Source organism: Sebastes fasciatus, chromosome 19 (genome assembly GCF_043250625.1).
Source record: "Sebastes fasciatus isolate fSebFas1 chromosome 19, fSebFas1.pri, whole genome shotgun sequence".
NCBI lineage: Eukaryota > Metazoa > Chordata > Actinopteri > Perciformes > Sebastidae > Sebastes > Sebastes fasciatus.
Window position 1 is genome coordinate 15,302,012 of NC_133813.1, and position 19,077 is coordinate 15,321,088.

Below are 19,077 nucleotides of genomic sequence, written 5' to 3' on the forward strand. Positions count from 1 at the left end.
TCGTTTTCAATCGTTTTCAACAACATAAACTCTGGCATTACAAAATGTATATGTAATTATTTAGTTTTGTCTTCTTTTTTGTATATGTATCAATGAGCATGTGCTCCCCAGGCAGTGGGCGGGGTTTACATGGAGAGGGGCGGGGTTTAGCTCATCTAGCCCCGCCCCTCTTCAGCATCACAGAGACTCGGTCAGTGGATGTTGAGATCTCCTCGCTGGCGGACGGAGGGACGTGCTGAGCTGCCGGTGATGCATGTGCCCTTGTCTGCTGCTCAAGTCTGTAAATCCGTTCGTCTGGGAGTCACCACGGCTACGGCACCGAGGGAGAGAGCACACACTCGTCTCAGCTGCTGGTAAGAGATGCATTTAACTCTCAGTCAGTAGTACAGATTGTATCATCAGGACCAGGAGTGATGCACCCAGAGTTCACTGCGCTCATTGATGGTGGGGGAGCATGTTCAGTCCCCCATCAGGGTCATGTTTGTACCACTTAAAAAACAGCACTTTAATGCATTTAATATCTCATTTTGAACGTTACACGTGATGCTACAAAGTCATAATCTGCTCATTAGCTGTTGCAAGCTGCTTAAGGGTGCAGGTAACAGCAGGCAGCCTAATTTGTTGGCCTGTTGCTTGAGTGTGTGTGTATATACTATATGTATATATCAAATAATAATATTTCATTGTGATTATTTTTGACTGATATGATTTGAGATATTAGAGGGAATGATCATTTTGACATCATTACTCTCATTTTCATTGAAAAACATATTATAGCGTGATTTTTTTTTTTGCGGGGATGTGTCCCAATCAAATATGTTTTCTTAAAGCTTCAGTACATTTTTTGGCATTATTTGGGCAAAAAAAATCCCATAATTGTAATTCAAGTGTTCTGAGAGAAAACTAGACTTCTGCACCTCCTCATGGCTCTGTTTTCAGGCATTAGAAAATCTTGCTGACGGGAGACTTTGACCAATCACAAATCATTTCAGAGAGAGAGAGAGAGCGTTCCTATGGGCTGTGCTCCGGCTGATGGTGGGCGGTGCTTGGTATTTCCTCAACATGGCTGCCGGGGTCACAAAGTTTCTAATTTTACAGCTAAACAGTACACTACAAGATGTTTCTGAAAACATTTGAGGAGAGAAATAAGGCATTACAGTAACAGAATATTGATTGATGAGAGTTTCATTTGACTTAGAATTTCTTTGGTGGAGCCCTATACTCTGGATGAAGATATTCCCTGGTTGACAGCTGATTGATTGGCTGGTTGGTTATTTCCTTCAGCGTGGGAGGATGATGCTGGGGTGTCAGCAGTGTTAATGGGATTTCCAGGGTCATGATCTGGTCCTGCTCTGCAGAGTTGAAAGGGTCCATTGGCCATTATAACACTAAGCTGATCAACTCAATACTGGATTACAATTTGAGGTGCCTGCAGCTTACTGACTCTTTCCACTGTTTAGTCCTGCACCAGGGCTTTATATAGTCGATGTCGCCTGCTAGCTGCAGCTGTAATTATCAGGTCACACAGCATAAAATCCATCTAGGACTGCCTTTAAAGCAGTGCATTGCTTGTGCCTTTGTTTTGCTCACGAATTAGAATGAATTATTCACATTTAAAGGATAAAGTGAGTTTGATTCACCAGATCAGAAAGGTCGTGCTGACTTTGACCTTTTGTTAGACGCTGAAAACGCACACAACAACATTTGATAAAAGAGAAAGTTTACTGTAATATGAGTATCCTCTGTACAGGTGAGGCCTTGTCCATATCATATCATATGACACATATATCCTATCTTTGTTAGCATTGGCTGGAATAGAACCTGCAAGCTTCATTGACTTTATTTTAATGTAGTGGTTGGTGCTGTTGCTGTGACACGCGGTAATTGACAAAAACGGTGGCTCATGATAATAATAAATTCTCTTCACAATCTTATGAGTATACTTTTCTTTTGTATGGCAGTTCGTCTTTATTGTCCCTCGAGGGGAAATTTGGTTTATGGTAGACGGCAAAAACACAACATACAAGAGGACATGGGACGTTAATCACAACAGTTACAACAAAAGTAAAAAGAGATGTATTTGCCCGTTAAAGTGTCAAACCATTGAAATAGTAGCCGTGATAAAGTGCTGCTGAGCATAGCAGTCAAGTCAAGGTACTACGGGTGTAAGAAAATATTGAAAAAAATGGAATATCGCGATATATTATGTTTTGTGATACTGTATCGATTCTCAAAAAAACACTGTCGATTTTTAATTAATAGTTTACATGCAAAGATGAACTCTGTCTATACTTTATTTCATTTGCAAAGAGATGCAACCTCTCGGTGTATCTGCCCTCTCAATGTACTGCTATGATGTTGGATGTTACAGTGACTGTGATAAATGTAAAAACAGATCCCAGTTTTCCTAAAATTAGATAACAAAATCACAATATATCGCCTTACTTACAGTATCGCAATATATTGAATCGTAACCCCTGTATCATGATACACATCGTATCGCCAGATTCTTGCCAATATACAGTGCAAAATTTAAACCTATTGCTTCTTACCCTGGGGGACCTGTATATCCGCCCAGAAGGGTCACACACACAGCCCGGCTATCTCACTCAGTGTTTCCATTAAGTACAAGCCAGATGGATGTGAGCAGCACATGCCTGCAGCTGCAATTAATTCCTGGCAGAGCCACCTACAACAAATCTATCCTTCACACCCCAGATGTGTCGGGAGAAATCCCATGTTCAATTATTTCACCTTTAACAACATGCACCAGGCGCGTAGTAGTGGCCCACTATAAACACAGATGTCCTACTAGTTGTTTCCTTAATCTCACTAACCTGTTTCTGAACTGCAATACGACCGAATATCAGTGGGATCGTTATTGCTGCAGGCAGTGAAAGTTGTGTTGTCTGATATCCTCGAAGTTACACGTTCACATCAACAATGAAGTGTTGCCGTTACTGCAGCTGGAACAGTGCTGTAATAGGCGACACATGATTTGTGTTTTTTTATATGTAGTTGACATAATTGTACTCAGGTGGCTCAGTTTAAAGCTTCAGTAGGCAACACGTTTTTGGCATCATTGGGCAAAAATTCCATAATAACCTCTCAGCATATTGTAATTCCAGTGATCTGAGAGAAAATTAGACTTTTGCACCTCCTCATGGCTCTGTTTTCAGGCTTTAAAAAATCAAACCCGTGACGGGAGACTTTGACCAATCACAGGTCATTTCAGAGAAAGAGCGTTCCAATTGAACGTTCCTATTGGCTGTGCTCTGGCTTTGGGGGCGGTGCTTTGTTATTTCCTCAACTGATCTCAGCATGGCTGCCGGGTCACAAACGTTCTCATTTTAGAGCTAATCAGTACACTACAAGATGTTTCTGAAAGCGAGAAATAGGCATTAATGTAACAGAATATTGATTCATATTTGATCATCGCTGCCTAGTTTGACTGTTTGATCGGAGTTCACGAGTGATTGACAGCCGGCTCATAGACGGAAGCTGGACGGCAGACTCCAGATCAGCTCTGATTGGTTGTTTTCCACCGGTCTGTGAAATCTTGTAGATGCCATTAGGAGCACCGGAGGACACAGGGGCACATGATTTTTTTCAGATTACCGGTCTCATGCACTGCTGTTTTATAAAAATATAATCATGTTTGCTCCACTTCTACCAACTGCAGCTTCAATCATGAATGCAGAAACATGCACATGGCTGTTTGTGTGTAAGTAAGTGCCACCATACATGTGCACTGCCTACATGTTATAGTTGTAACTGTATGAGATTTTCACGGTACGATAACCGACTCGAAAAATATCACGGTATACACTGTTATTTTTTATTATTATGATTTCTATTATTATCAGTTACAATGTCCCTTAAAGGAATGAGAACAGTTTTATAAACCTGATAAAAAAATAGCGTGTAACTATTTATAAATGGTAGACAGACACAGTAAAGATGTCTTAAAGATATCAACCATGTCTATGCAACACATTCTCTTTCCAACTTGTCACATACTTATGCTTTGTCAGACCTCTCGGCGTCACTTTCTTTGTCGCACTAAATACAAGCTTAACGTTGTGAATTCAAACAAAAACACTTACTTAGGTTCAGGCAACAAAAACACTATAGTTAGGTTTAGGAAAAAGCAACATGGTTGGGCTTAAAATGACTATGTTTTTACAATGAAAATGGGACTTGACGTCGTGAACACGGGACATGAACGAACAGCTGATTGTATAGTGAAAGTAAAACTTAACGCACGGGACGTGAACAGCGGTCTCCTGGAGGAAAGCCCTGTGTTTGTTGGACCCCTCCACCTCCCCTCTCGCCTACCCCGTGGGTCTTTTCGCTCTTTAAACTACGTTACCACCACACTTTCCCTGTGCGTTTACGGTTGCCATGGATGGGTTTACATTGTAGTTAATGGAGAGCTCGGTGCGTCTCATACCGCTGCTAAAGGATGTCTCATGCGTCGGTATTTGACGCCCTGGGAATGAGAACGGGCAGGTTTATGGGGTGTGAAATTGTATTTAACGAAGCAAAAGTTGGAGATTTATGAATGTCAGAGAACTATACCTGAATATATTGACTGATATATTGTTATCATACTTCTACTCCTTGCTTGCGCCAGACAGTCGACACTATCCACTAGGGCTGCACCGTTATGGCCAAAATGACAATCACGATTATTTATCTTGAATATTCATTGATTTTAGCGACAACATATTTTTATTGCACTTTCAAATTAAAATAAACAGAGCTTTGCTTTCACTTCCATACTGTGCTACATTCCTGCTTAATGTACAAATTAGGGCTGCAGGATGTTGGGAAAAAACTGACATTGTAATATTGTTTTTTTTCTGCAATATGAAAAAATACAGGAATGTTCACCCTATCCCTTTGCTAGCTACATTTTAAAGTTAAATGCATCAATCTGGTGCACTTTGAGAGCAAAATTAGCAACATTAAGATTAAGGCTTGATCAACAATTGTATGCGCTCTTTATTCCCAAAAGTGAAGCCGAAACATCTCAATCGCCGGCTGGTGGCTGGCTGTTAGTCTAGGAAGTGCTTGATTTTTATATGCAGCAGCGTTTTCTATGAGGCGATCATGTTCATTTAACTGTTGGAAGCCCAAATCATGATCGCGATTAATATTCGATTAATCGTGCAGCCCTACTATCCACCAGTAGTATGACTAAAGCCCGAGCCACACAGCGCGCATCATGCTCGCGTGACGGCAACGTCGCGTGTTGTTTTTTATTTCGGCGTCCATGTTAACAGGTTAGAGTGGACACACTGCCCGCATGAGACGCACGTCAGACGGGCGTCAGACGCACGTCTGACGTGCGTCTATTTTATAGAATAGAAGGCTCGCCTATTTTTCACGCTTGCCGCTTACCTCTCGGCTGCGTCTCCCAGCAGCAACAGACAGTGAAGGTGATCTATTGACAGTATATGAGCAAGATTACTACAGTTTCCATGTCTAGACATCTGTAGAATATGTCACTGACCATCAATATTTTACACTTCCTATCTAGATTTCAAAATAAAAGTCCTCTAGCCTTTTTAGTGCACAGAATCATTCATTCATTAACACAATGCTTTTATTCTGAAATACTCTAAATAAAGCAGTTGTCTGCTTGCAGCTTTCCATCAAGTTAATATAGTACAGGCTTTTAATTATGTAAACACTGTAGTAGTCATAGCAGAAACCCTACATATGCTATACATATAATAGACTGGGTTAATAGGTTATAAGAACATCAGGTGATAGTTGGCAGTACTTTTCCGATGCGCTCTCTCTCTCGCTCTCTCTCGCTCTCTCTCTCTCTCTCTCTCTCTCTCTCTCTCTCTCTCTCTCTCTCTCTCTCTCTCTCTCTCTCTCTCTCTCTCTCTCTCTCTCTCTCTCTCTCTCTCTCTCTCAACAAACACCACGTAACTTTATTGTTCTTTCTTTTAGAGGTGTTATTTAATTTTTTTAAAGATATTTAATAATAATTTTCGTTTTCTGAAGGTTAACAAATAACGAAACTGTTTATTTTGCTTTGTTTTATAATAATAATAAAAAAAACACTTTACTTATATTTATCATTCTGAAATACTTCAGGTGTTTTTCTCCATCAAGGCGCAGTTCAGCAACAAGGTGGTGAAAAGCTCCAAGTTGCCTGAGATGTCGGAACATCAGCATTTATAATGTAAATTGCTGTCCCGCCCCAGATGTAAATTAAGTCGTTTTCGATAAAAGCCGCAACCTGGAATGCTGTAGAACAGGAACCCGAAACCCCCTGGAAATGTTGTTTAAAACTGTGCCAGTCAAAGTGAAGAGGGATTGCTGTAGGCTCTCTCTTACTACTAATGTATTTATTTATTTTTTTGTATTAATATATAGCCCACAGAAATCCCTCTTCACTGTCAATGAAGAGGGATTTATATATATATATATATATATATATATATATATATATAGCCCATAGAAATCCCTCCTCATTGTATATATATAAATCCCTCTTCACTGACAGAAAAGAGGGATTTATATGGGCTATATATTAATATTTATGTATGAATTTATTTGCTTGTTTTTAATAATATTTACAAATTACCACACAGTTCTTACCCTTTTTTGTCTTAAATAAATATAAATCACATTTATTATGAAGTTAAATGGCCATTAAATGCAAACTCTATGTAGAAAGAAAGGGCTGTCAGCAACAGCAAAAACACAGCTGACAGGTAGCTCCGGGACGCTCCCGAGACGTGGGTAACTGGCGTCTAGTGTGAACACCCTAGGTGGGCATGACGCGGCCACGACGTGACGCTGCCGTCACGCGAGCATGATGCGCGCTGTGTGGCCCCAGCGTAAGAGTTTGTCATGAGGTTGACTGTAGCTCAAAAGCCATGGGGTCATTAAAATCAAGTGTTCATGTCCTTGGAATTTACTCAGCAACTTCAAGTTTTATGTCTTGTTCTCTGTTGCTCTCTAATGCCCCCATAACAAAATAAAGTTCCTAGAAAGGTGTTGATGATCAAACCGGTTTCCTTTTGTTTTGTTTTTACTGTACCGGGAAGTATTGAGTCTGCTTGGTGTGAGCAGGAGTACAGGTTCTGATATGAAAGCACTGTGTGTGATTCCTGGTATCTGTTTTGACATATTCCTTCAATTCACGGCCAACTTTACAAATTGTATTGTACACTATCTGTATTTTCTGATAAGAGGACGGATTAGTAAGTCGAGCTGCAACATTTGTCAACTAAATTAAATGAATCGCCAACTATTTTGATAATCGATTAATCGGTTATTTTTTTTCATTTAATTTTTCTTTTCTTTTTTTAAGAAAAAAGAGTCAAAATTCTCCAATTCCATCTTCTTAAATGTAAATATTTTCTGGTTTCTTTGCTCCTCTTTGGACAAAACAAGACATTTGAATATGTCATCTTGGGCTTTGGGAAACACTGATTGACATTTTTCATTTTCTGATATTTCATAGACCAAACAAGTAATCGATTAATCGAGAAAATAATCAACAGATTAATCGACAATAAAAATGAATCGTTAGTTGCAGCCCTATTAGTAAGTGTCGCTCGAGGAATTGTTACATCAACAAAAAACTAATTTTTATCGTGCCAAACCCGCTGATCTACTGTGTGTGAATTCACTGAGGAGTTCCTGATAGACTGTTTATGTCTATATACTGAAGCTTTGGCTGCCTGTGATGATCATAAATGCAGAGGCCGGATATACAGTATAAGACAAGGTGCACCCTGAGGTGAGAATGAGAAAAGTCCAGAGCATTATTATCTGTGAGGGAGGAGCATCTCGCTGTTGGCCAGCGCTCTGTCAGCTTAGCAGCTTATTCAGTTTGGGCTACTGGTTACGTAAGAGGGCTATATGCAGCAGGAGGCTAATCCACTGCCTTGACCTTAATGCCAATTATCAGATCATGGTGACGTTATTGAAATTAAGGCACCATAAAGAAGAGTTGGTAACTTGCCCAAAGTCTTTATGATATTAAGGAGGTGTAAATGGTCTTAGAACAAGCTGCCTGCAAAGCTACGGTAATGTACTGTACTGTACTGTTAATTAGGGCTGCACGATTATGGCCAAAATGATAATCCCGATAATTAATTGATTTTAGCGACAACATATTTGTATTGCACTTTCACATTAAAATAAACTGAGCACTGTTTTCACTTCCATGCTGTGCTACATTCCTGCTGATGTAAAAATTAGGGCTGCATGATGTTCGATGGAAAAACATTGCAATATTTTTTTCTGCTATATATTTATATATACTGCAATATAAGAAAAAATCCAGGACTATTTACCCTACACCCTACATTTTAAAAGTTAAATGATTCAATCTGGTACACTTTGAGAGCAAAATTAGCAACAATAAGAGCCAGGTAAAAATGTTATGCAGCATCTGTTTTTCTTGTCATTTGCATATAATAATATATATATAAACTAAACTTTATTTAATTTTGAAACTGACTATTCTGAGATTAGATTAGATATTTCTTTTGTTTTGGGAGATTTTTTTTCATAGTCACAATACAACACAGAAACAAACAGATATATTGTAGACAGTAGAGCTGCAACGAGTAACCGATTATTTGTCAACTATTAAATTAATCGCCAGCTATCTTGATAATCAATTAATCAGTTTGAGTCATTTTAAGAAATAAAAGTCAAAATTCTTTGATTCCAGCTTCGTAAAGGACCAGTGTGTAACATTTAGGGGGATCTATTGTATAATCACCTGATAAAAAGAATCGCCAAAAACACACTGCCATGTTTCAACAGTAGCCCAGAACAGACAAACCAAAAACTGTTTCCTGCTTGGGCTGGAGTCGATAACGTTACTCGCTCCCGTCACCGCCACCGCTCTCTCTCTCTCTTGCTTCATCACTCACTTCCCACGTACACATACACACACACTCTACGCACTCTCCTCTTACAACAACAGGCTCTGGAGAGGGCCATTCTCGTTTTCGTGTCGGCCACCGTAGTTCGCCTACAAACGCTTTGCACACGGGAGAAGCTTCAGTTGGTTGCTATCTGCAACCTCAACGCTAGATACCACCAGATCCTACACACTGCTCCTTCAAATGTGAATATTTTCTGGTTTCTTTACCATGACAGTAAAACTGAATATTTACCAGCATTTTTAAGACGAAACAACTAAATCGATTAATCGACAAAATAATCAACAATGAAAATAATCGTTAATTGCAGCCCTAATAAAAAAATGGGGTTCATATCTGATAGACTGGGTGTGGGAAGGCTTTAGCTTTTTCCTGGCCTTGATGGAGTAGAGCAAGACAATTCAATATGTCAAGAAGGATAGAGAGCATGTGAGGGATGAAGTGCTTTCTACCAACTTTCAGGTTTCACTAATGCAGCATCAGCTCTCCCATATATCTCCCTCCCGCCCTGCCCGCCCCATGGCTTCAGTAATAACTCAAACATCTGCACATGGCTAGCGAGGGAATCGCAGATTTCCAAGTCATGCGAGGCAAACCAGCCTCCCGCTCTGTCGATGAGGCAAAAGCCTGAACTCGGATTACGCAATCAGTCACGCTGCATGTGCCAGCTGGTAGAGGTAGACAGAAACAGAGATGATGTTTTTTGTAATCCTTAGAGAAACCCGCAGACATTCTCTGTACAAGATTTTCCTTCAGTTCATCACGTTTACTGCTGTGAAGTCATTTTAATATAATTATCTGGTCGGTTTAAAGCGTGGATGTTCTGTAGATTACGTTGAATGACAGGATTCAGTAATGGTGTCAAACAAATTGCATTTTTAATCATATTCTGTATCACAGCTGAACTGTTTTCTAAGCGTAAATGATCTCAGCAGTAATGTTTCTAGTATTCTGGATGACATCCTGCTACGTCATCTCCTCCTAATGATGTCTTCAGGGGCTTTAAGGCCAGACACTACAGGCAAAAACATTGTTTTTTCATGCACATCAATTTGTGAGATTTTGGGCTATTTTGCTTCCATATCATGTCTTCTTTCAGTCTAGTGGAAATAAGAAGCATATATTTTACTACTTTGTCTATATGCATCTGTAGATTTCTCCTAAATTCACCCAATGCGAGCATTAGGTGAATTGTAGTGAATTTTACAATACATATCTTTAAAGGCCGCTTTCTCAAATTGAGTTTTTTCTCATACTCTGAGCCAGAAATCTCCACTTCAGTAGCACTTACATACACTAAACATTCCAATTTCATTCCTATCTATATTCTGAAGGGTTTTTACAGAGGGGTTTGTTCATACAGTATATCATTCATAGCCTGATTTTATAGGAAATTTTATTCCTAAAAACATGGCGATAATGGTCTTCTTTTAATGGCTGTTGACAATATTTACTGATTCATAGAGTGATAACAAGAGATAACCCCAAAAAAAATCCTATTTGTAAAACATTTGACTCCAATATGTCAACAAAATGAAGCAAGAATTTTGAATCTTGCTTTATCTGACGTTCAGATTTCTGTTCCGGAAATGTATGCAAATTAGCACATATTTGATAAGATAATGCCTTATTTTGCATATTTAAACATACATTTTCAGAAAACGTGTAATACAAAAAATATTTGTCTTAATATAAGTAATCAGCTAGGGAAGTTTCATGGTGATATCTATTAGTTGAAATGTTTTACCCTATTCACCTGGGGTGTCTCCCCTTAAATGAATTGTAGTATTGCACGTATGACTTTCCTTCTCAGGCAGGGTGCATGACAATAAGAAAACAGGCAGTTTTGCTTTGTTATGCAAGCGTGTTGTGACTCAATACAAGACGTGCTGTTCTTTTGCTTTTGTGGCGGACAGCAAACATTGTGGATCACATGATTTGTCAACTGATCAGACAGTTCCCTCATACTCACCTGTCTTTGTTTATTTCTTTTTTTCTCCATCCAACAGCCAAGGCTCTGTTGTGCCAAGATGAGGAACGTCGTGGAAGTCATCCTGCTGTTGTTGCTGGTGTTCTTCGCGGCTCATGCAAAGGGAAAACGTGAGTGTTTGGATGTAGCCAGACTTGAAAAATTGAGATTTTTAAGTATTGCGATTCTATATTACAATTTATTGCGATTTTTGTTAACTTTTTTAATACTAGACCATGGGAAAAAGTTGAATCATACACTTTTACTTTGGACAATATTTAAATTAATACAGATTTTCAGCATGTACAGTAGGTAGTCAGAGATGTCCTGAAGTCAAATATATCAGTCATTGTCAGGAATTATTTATTAATTAAACATTTCCCTCACAAGTTAGTGGTATTTTCTTTTTAATTTATAAGGGACATGTAATGTTTTATACTTCTGGTGAATATAATCCAATCAATCGTATTTCCATATATGTATTTTGTATTTACACTTCACTTTTGTGATATATTACACATCATTCTCAATTCACATCTGTTCGTTCTCTATTTTTTTGTTACATAATACACATTGTTTAGTATGTAATCTAGTATTATCCTGTCTGTCTTTAGTCTACAGCCCGCCAGGGAAGCCTGCGCTGACCAGATGTCGTTCTCCTGAAAAAGAGACCTTCACCTGCTGGTGGGAGCCCGGCTCTGATGGGGGGCTGTCCACTACCCACGCTCTGTACTACCGCAAAGAGAGGTGAGTGGCTTCCAGTTTCAGAAGTGACTTCATTTTTGTTTCATTCTGATTGGTGCGCACAGTGAGAAACTGAAAAAGTGACAAAGATGGAATGTTCCTCATCAAGAGAGTCTAATGTTGGATGCAGCAGCTGGTCTGACGGGCTCTGAAGCGTAAGTCAGCAAAAATGGGGACGTTACATCAGCATAGAAGAATAATAGAGCTTAACGTCAGTATAGCGATAGCGGTAAACACTATTCCCCCGGCTTTCTAAACATAGACACTCACAGTTGTGTTAATTAAAGCACACAAGTCTACTGGGATTCTGTGGCGGAGGCCGAGTGCTCCTACACCACACATCAGCTGAGTCATTTTCCATGTTCTCTTGAAAACGGTTGTGTAGGAGCTTCTGACAGTGAGCTGAAAAAGGTGGAACTAGGGCCGCAGCTAACGATTATTTTTTAGAGCTGCAACGATTAACAGATTAATTGTCAACTATTAAATTAATCGCTAACTATTTTGATAATCGGTTTGAGTCATTATTTAAAAATAATTAAAAATTAAAAATTCTCTGAATCCAGCTTCTTAAATGTGAATATTTCTCTGGTTTCTTTACTCCTCTATGACAGTAAACTGAATATCTTTGAGTTGTGGACAAAACAAGACATTTGAAGACGTCATCTTGGGCTGTGGGAAACACTGATTGACATTTTATAGACCAAACAACTAATCGATTAATCAAGAAAATAATTGACAGATTAATCAACAGTGAAACTAATTGTTAGTTGCAGCCCTACTTACATTTAGAATAACATTTATTTTTACAATCAACACTTGACATGATGAAGGCACTTGCAAATGACAAGGTAGTACAAAATGAAAACCATACTTTGGTGTTTCATTTTTACCTCTTTACTTAAGATCACATTAATTATTTTTTTTTTTTTATATAAACCAAAACACTGCGGAGGAACATCTTCGGTAGATAACAGTGAGAACAAATATGAACTCAAAGATATTCAGTTTACCGTCATAGAGGAGGAAAAAAACCAGAAAATATTCACATTTAAGAAACTGGGATCAGAAAATTGTGACTTTTTTTTCTTAAAAAATTACTCAAACCGATTAATCGATTATCAAAATAGTTGGCGATTAATTTAATAGTTGACAACTAATCAATTAATCGTTGCAGCTCTAGATTGAACCCAATGAGACATGAGGAGCAGGTGTAATAGGACAGCATAAAACGAGAACAGAAAACAAAAACATGGCCCCCCATTTATATTGCATCACCCTCTCTTCCTGTCTGTCTCATCTTGTCCCACACACACACACACACACACACACACACACACACACACACACACACACACACACACACACACACACACACACACACACACACACACACACAGTTTCAAGCAGTGCTACATGAAGAATGCATGCTGTTAGGAATGGGATGACATGCTGTTCCCCTGCCTTTCTTGCAGCTCAGAGATGGTGTACGAGTGTCCCGACTACCACACAGCCGGAGAGAACTCCTGCTTCTTTAACAAGAACGACACGTCCATCTGGGTCAACTACAACATCACCGTGGTGGCCACCAACGCGCTGGGCAGCGCCTTCTCTGACCCCGTGGACATAGATGTGGTATATATTGGTGAGGAAATGTGTGCTTTATTTTTTGGGTGGGGGGTTGTATTTGTTCTTGTGATGTTCGAGGCACAATTTCCCCTTGAGGATTAAAAAAAGTGTATTTATTGCACACTCACACAGCTGCTCAGTGGCACACTGGGTTACACGGGGCTAATGCTCTCTGAGTGTACTAACCCTCCCTCCAGCTGTAACTGCACACTGAAGGTCACCATTTTAAAGCTGTGAAATTGTTTTGTCAGCCTGCTGAATAAATGTTGAACATGATCAAACCAAGTTTATCAAAAATTAAAGGATATCTCTGTTGATATTTTATATTCAAACCATGGAGTGAACTGATCCTACAAACAAATATTGCTATCCCAATTCTAATGTAGCTTATTGCTCTGTGCCACAGGCCTCCATTGTTGTTCAAAAGCTATTATTACACGACTGTGTTGAATACTCGATTCTGATTGGTCAATCACTGTATTCTGTGGTCTATAATTTCTCTATGACGGATCGTTGCTATGTATAACAGACTGTTGCTATGGGCGCAGCTCTGATGTCGGACTCTGGCGGACCGTTTTTTTCCAAATATCGATTTCTTCAGTAAGTAGTTGTGTAATAAGCGGGATAATGTACAACTAGAGGGTCATTGTTGTGAAAGAATCCCCTTCAGGGTGATGAGAGAGACCAACAATGACCGGCTCGCTGTACATTATCCCTTATTTAAAAACCAGTGGGCAACCTCTGGGTCTAAAAAAGTGAAGCCAATGTTGAAATTCCTTAAACTTGCATTCTCTCTAATAACCAGCAGGGGGCAACTCTGGTTGCAAAAAGAAGTCCGATTGTATAGAAGTCTATGAGAAAATGAGCCTACTTCTCACTTTATTACCTCAGTAAACATTGTAAACATGAGTTTATGGTCTCAATCGCTAGTTTCAAGTCTTCTTCGATACAGCATGATGTTCATTTAGTAAATTATGTCGAAAATGTCAAAAAATGGGTGACTTCACCTGTGATTACGTCCACTTGTTATATACAGTCTATGTTAAAAACACATAAAAGTGCCACACTGTTACACCGACATGTTGCTTATGTCGTTTATTTTGAGTCAATCCCACGCACACCGTTCTGCTGACGAAAATACTCACCAGAGTACCAAATACGTATTAATCCATGGCTGAAAATAGTCCCCGACAACTGCACTATTTTCTCCTCTTTGAGCGATGTACTTTAAACCTACAGTGGCCCGCTATTTTAGGAAATTACTTAGCCCCCTTTTTAAAAAAAAAAAAAAAAAAGTAATTATCTTTGTGACCCATTTTAAAAGTAGGAGCAAATGGGGCTTGGGGATGAAAGCCACAGACAGAGTAGGGAAGTTTTGTTTTGTCTAAACAAAAATACTGGGCAGATCTACTTCATATTATGTAACAAAATATAAATATTGTATGAGGTGTGGAATTAGTCCCATCGTGCCATGTTGCTGAATACAAAATCATGTTGTTTTGTTCATGAAATATCCAAAAGGGAGAATTAAAAGACCTAAAGTATCCTCCTCGCCCTTGAGGCTGCTTATCTGAAAGTGCTCCTCTTCCTCTCTAATAGTTTGGTTATCAGTCCTTAGCTTGCTTTGTCTTATGTCATGGTCTTCAAGAAGATAACTCAAAGCCTAAACATTAATATGTATCTCAACCACGTCGCCACACACAAATGTTTGGAAAGTCACTCCTGATACGACCGCGTTCATCTGCTGGAGGTGTGCATTGGTTTACTATTACATAGAGGAAGAGACATGGACACACTCACTGGAAACTCACACAGTCACAGCTCCTATTGTCTTATGAACATTATTATCCCCTTAAATTCTCTTCCTCCCTCTCAACACATCCTCTGTCATTCACATTTTCTCTTTCCCTCCCTCTCCAGTCAAGCCTAATCCTCCAGAGAAGGTAACGGTGACCGTGATGGAGGACAAGGGCTGGCCTTTCCTCCGGGTGTCATGGGAACCGCCACATAATTCTGACACACGTTCCGGTTGGATCACTCTCATCTACGAGCTCCGCGTCAAGTTGGAGGAGGAAACTGACTGGGAGGTACGTAACTTGTTGTCCAGGGAGTGGACCGCTGGTTAAAATGTTCAAACTAAAGTTAGTGAACTAGTCCCGAGTGTAGACGCTATATGTCGGAAAAATCCAAATCAAGCTTAAATCAAAGGGCCACTGATGCATCTTGGGTTAATTCTTATTTTTTAACTGTAATTTGAATCTATATTTTGACAATTTGAAGGACTGGCTTGACTGTGCATAATTGCTCACGTTGTGTCAACTGTGTGTGTGTTGTATTTCCAGATACACCTTGCAGGCCAGCAGAAGATGTTCAACGTTTTCAGCCTGCGGTCAGGTGGTAAATACCTGGTTGAGGTGCGCTGTAAACCCGATCACGGCTTTTGGAGTGAATGGAGCTCCACTTCCTATATCAAAGTTCCCGACTGTAAGAAATCTACCGACGACTCTGTACAGTACTCTACACAGTATACACACTCTTTAATAAGATATAATGCATTTATTAAAGGAATAGTGCAAGTTTTTTTGGGAAATGCACTTGCTCGCTTTCTTGCCGAGAGTCAGATGAGAAGATCAATACCGCTCTCCGTATTTCCCAAAATGTGAGATATTGCTTTGATTAATGGTAATGGGATGAAAGCATGATGATTATGTGATTGTGCATTATTTGTATTTATTTATTTATTTAACCAGGAAGTTCCTTGAGATTAAAATCTCATTTTCGAGGGAGACCTGGCCAAGATAGCACGCCATTACAATGTTACAAACATTATAAAATAAAGCATGTCACAAACAGACAAAGGCAATTAAAAATATAACATGTTACAAACAGACAAGGGACAACAGACACATAATACAAAATCCAGTCTAATATCCTTTAATGTTAATCACTATAGGAAGAACTAGTCAATACGACACTGACGTTGTTGTGTTGTGTTTTACAGATTTCCATCGAGAGAAGTCGGTGTGGATCCTCATCACGGTCTTTTCTGCCTTCATCTTCCTCATCCTCACATGGTTGCTACACATGAACAGCCACAGGTAAAACAATGACCATGAATTCCTGATGCAATGTGTTTTTAAAGTAGGATTAAAGTAGGATCGAAACCTCATTATTTAACCTTTTTCTTCTTATTGTTGTTATTTGCATATTAATGGAAACTAAATGATCATTTTGTTATTGCAAGATAATGAAAAACTTACACAGCAAGATTTTTATTATCTCATATTTGTTGATTTTCATCTGCTGCTCACAAGTCCTTGACACTGATGTCTTTTTTTTCTCCATGTGTGAAGTCTGAAGCACTGTATTCTGCCACCAGTCCCTGGTCCTAAAATTAAAGGATTTGATAAGCAGCTTCTCAAGGTAAAGCAGCAACACATGGAACAATGTTTTCATTTATACAATAACTCTACTGTAACTACTGTACTGTAACCGAATTGTCCTCTTTGTGTGTAGAATGGCAATTCCGACGAGGTCTTCAGTGCCCTGGTGGTGCCTGGTTTCCCTCCGACCACATCTTCTAACTACGAGGACTTGCTGGTGGAGTACTTAGAGGTGCATGTCCCCGAGGAGCAGGAGCTGATGCTGGAGGAAAGCAAGGATATACATGACGGCTGCCTCAAATCTGAGAGCTCCACGTCCGACAGCGACTCTGGCCGGGGCAGCTGCGACAGCCACACTCTGCTGATGGATAAGTGCGGGGAGGCGAAAGAAAAAGAGAGGCAAACGGACCGGGAGTTGCTGACGGAGGGACAGAGGCGCCAGAAGGGCTGGGAGGAGGATGCGTTGACCTATGCTCACGGAGACATGGTTAGCCCTGACATGTCCAGTGGGAGGGTGAAGACCTGGCCCTCTGTGTTTTCTCCTCTGCCCCAGTACAGCTCAAGCCCTCTGGATCAACGGAGCTCACTTGAGATGGCCAAACAGCATTCCCTCTCCACGTCCTCCTACCTCACTCAACCTAACCACGGTACCAAGGAGGCTCTCGGACCGAGCTACTGGGACTTCTGCTTGAGCAACAAGCAACCTCACCTGCTCCATCCCGAGACGCAGGTGCGCCGGCAACTCCAGGCCCACAGCGAGGCCAACATCTCCTGCATCGGGCGCAAACAGGCACCCGCTGGTCTGCGGTCGCCCGCTCTCCGGGCCACCGAGTACGTTGAAGTCCAGAGGGTCAACGAGGAGGATATGGTGCTTCTCCAGCCCGTCGTGTCGGGCTGTGGCCGCATCAGAGGTCCCCTTCAGGGGGAGGACTACAGCAAGGTGAAGGGGGTGGACAGTGACAACATGCTGCTGCTCCAGAAAGAGGTGATTGGAGAAGATAGGTGCCTCTGTGTAGACCAGGAGACGAACGGCAGCTGTTACACATCGTCCACAGTTAGCGCTACGCAGAAACCTGCACCCTGCATTCACACTGCCATGCCGGTACAGGACAAAACGGCCATGGCAGTGAATGGTTATGTTGACACTGCCACCATGTGCACAATGCCCACCTGCTAGGTGCCCCATAAGCCCAACTGGCAGGTTTTGGGACATTATAAGACCTGTTTTAGGCAAAAAAACACCAAAACACTGGATGACAATATTTTGCTGTTACCTTTAGTTATTTATTCTTCTCATATAAGAGACGTCTTTTCTGTCATTACACTGCAGTGTGACACATTTGGAGAATCCAAAAGACTATAGAATAATATTCATTCAACTTTATAAAGACTAAGATTGATTGTATAAATGATGTGTTACCTTATGCTGTCATTATGATTAATCATTATGTCATGAATCTTTTTTCCTCAAAAAGGCACGTTTCATTCACTTTTTTTAATGTCTTTCATATAATATATTGATTTATGATGTTGCAATGTAAATAGCCCATCTGTTAATATTATTTGTGTAAAATTTCAGAAAGCGCAAACATAAAATGTTTTTGTTTTGTTTCAATTTCTGTTTGTGTGTATCTTCTCTGCTCCCTGAGCACTACATGTTCAAGACATTATGCGGTACTGCAGCGCCCCCTGCTGGTCAGAGCGAAACACATTGGGAATATAATTTTACTTTTTTAAATAAATAATCTCTGATAAAAAACATTTTTTTACAGTTTCTGTTCGAGTACTTGTAGATTCATTATTCAGTTATTATTCAGTAAGGAGAACTGATTTAATTTCCTACATGAATGCACGCCTTCTTCTCAGCTAAAAGCTGTGAGGAGCTGCTAAACATAACTGGCCATGAGCAAATAGTGTCATGATACTTTACATTAATCTTAAGTGACTTAGTCTCTGCTGTTTACAGTGGTAAATTCCTGCGTTTTACCCTTTTTTTCCCTCTTTTGCGTGTATATGTATAGCTTTATAAACAGTCAGCTGTAATGTGACCCAGCGAATAAGTAGGACACACAGGACTTCTTCTATTTTATATGATTATTTTTAATGAAAAATGCATGATTTTGTTTTTGAATAACTCCCAGTGCCATATTCATTCATTCTCACAAATAGCATTGAAAGCTAATTATGAGAAGTTGGTAATTGAAGTGTCAAAAAGAGGTCAATATTCAGCCAGTAACATTTCATTTCAAAAATTATTTCGAAAATGTAGAATACAAAAAAAATTAAAGAAAAAATAAAGAAAAAGAATGATCATACCAACAAGTGGACAGTCAGAAACAAGTAGTATTTACATACAATGAAAAGCGTAAGAAAAATTGTCAACACTTGATGCCTTGATTTACATATTTGAAAAGAAGTGAGAAAC

At 39.8% G+C, this 19,077-nt stretch overlaps 1 protein-coding gene across 1 annotated transcript; it reads left to right on the forward strand.

Annotated features, from left to right (window-relative positions):
* Window positions 1-264: 264 nt before the first annotated feature.
* Window positions 265-18,411, forward strand: prlra (prolactin receptor a). Its single transcript, XM_074618018.1, has 9 exons — window positions 265-353; window positions 10,940-11,030; window positions 11,514-11,646; window positions 13,116-13,285; window positions 15,190-15,356; window positions 15,612-15,753; window positions 16,271-16,367; window positions 16,623-16,692; window positions 16,786-18,411. Exons 2-9 carry the CDS (start codon window positions 10,961-10,963, stop codon window positions 17,827-17,829), a joined length of 1,893 nt encoding a protein of 630 aa, XP_074474119.1. The 5' UTR covers window positions 265-353; window positions 10,940-10,960; the 3' UTR covers window positions 17,830-18,411.
* Window positions 18,412-19,077: the final 666 nt, after the last annotated feature.

Bases quoted from the DNA above. Each gene is read 5' to 3' on its own strand.
- prlra (XM_074618018.1), top strand. From the start codon at position 10,961: ATGAGGAACGTCGTGGAAGTCATCCTGCTGTTGTTGCTGGTGTTCTTC. The intron at 11,647-13,115 runs GTGAGTGGCTTC...CCTTTCTTGCAG, and splicing joins CTGTACTACCGCAAAGAGAG to CTCAGAGATGGTGTACGAGT. The intron at 13,286-15,189 runs GTGAGGAAATGT...CTCCCTCTCCAG, and splicing joins CATAGATGTGGTATATATTG to TCAAGCCTAATCCTCCAGAG.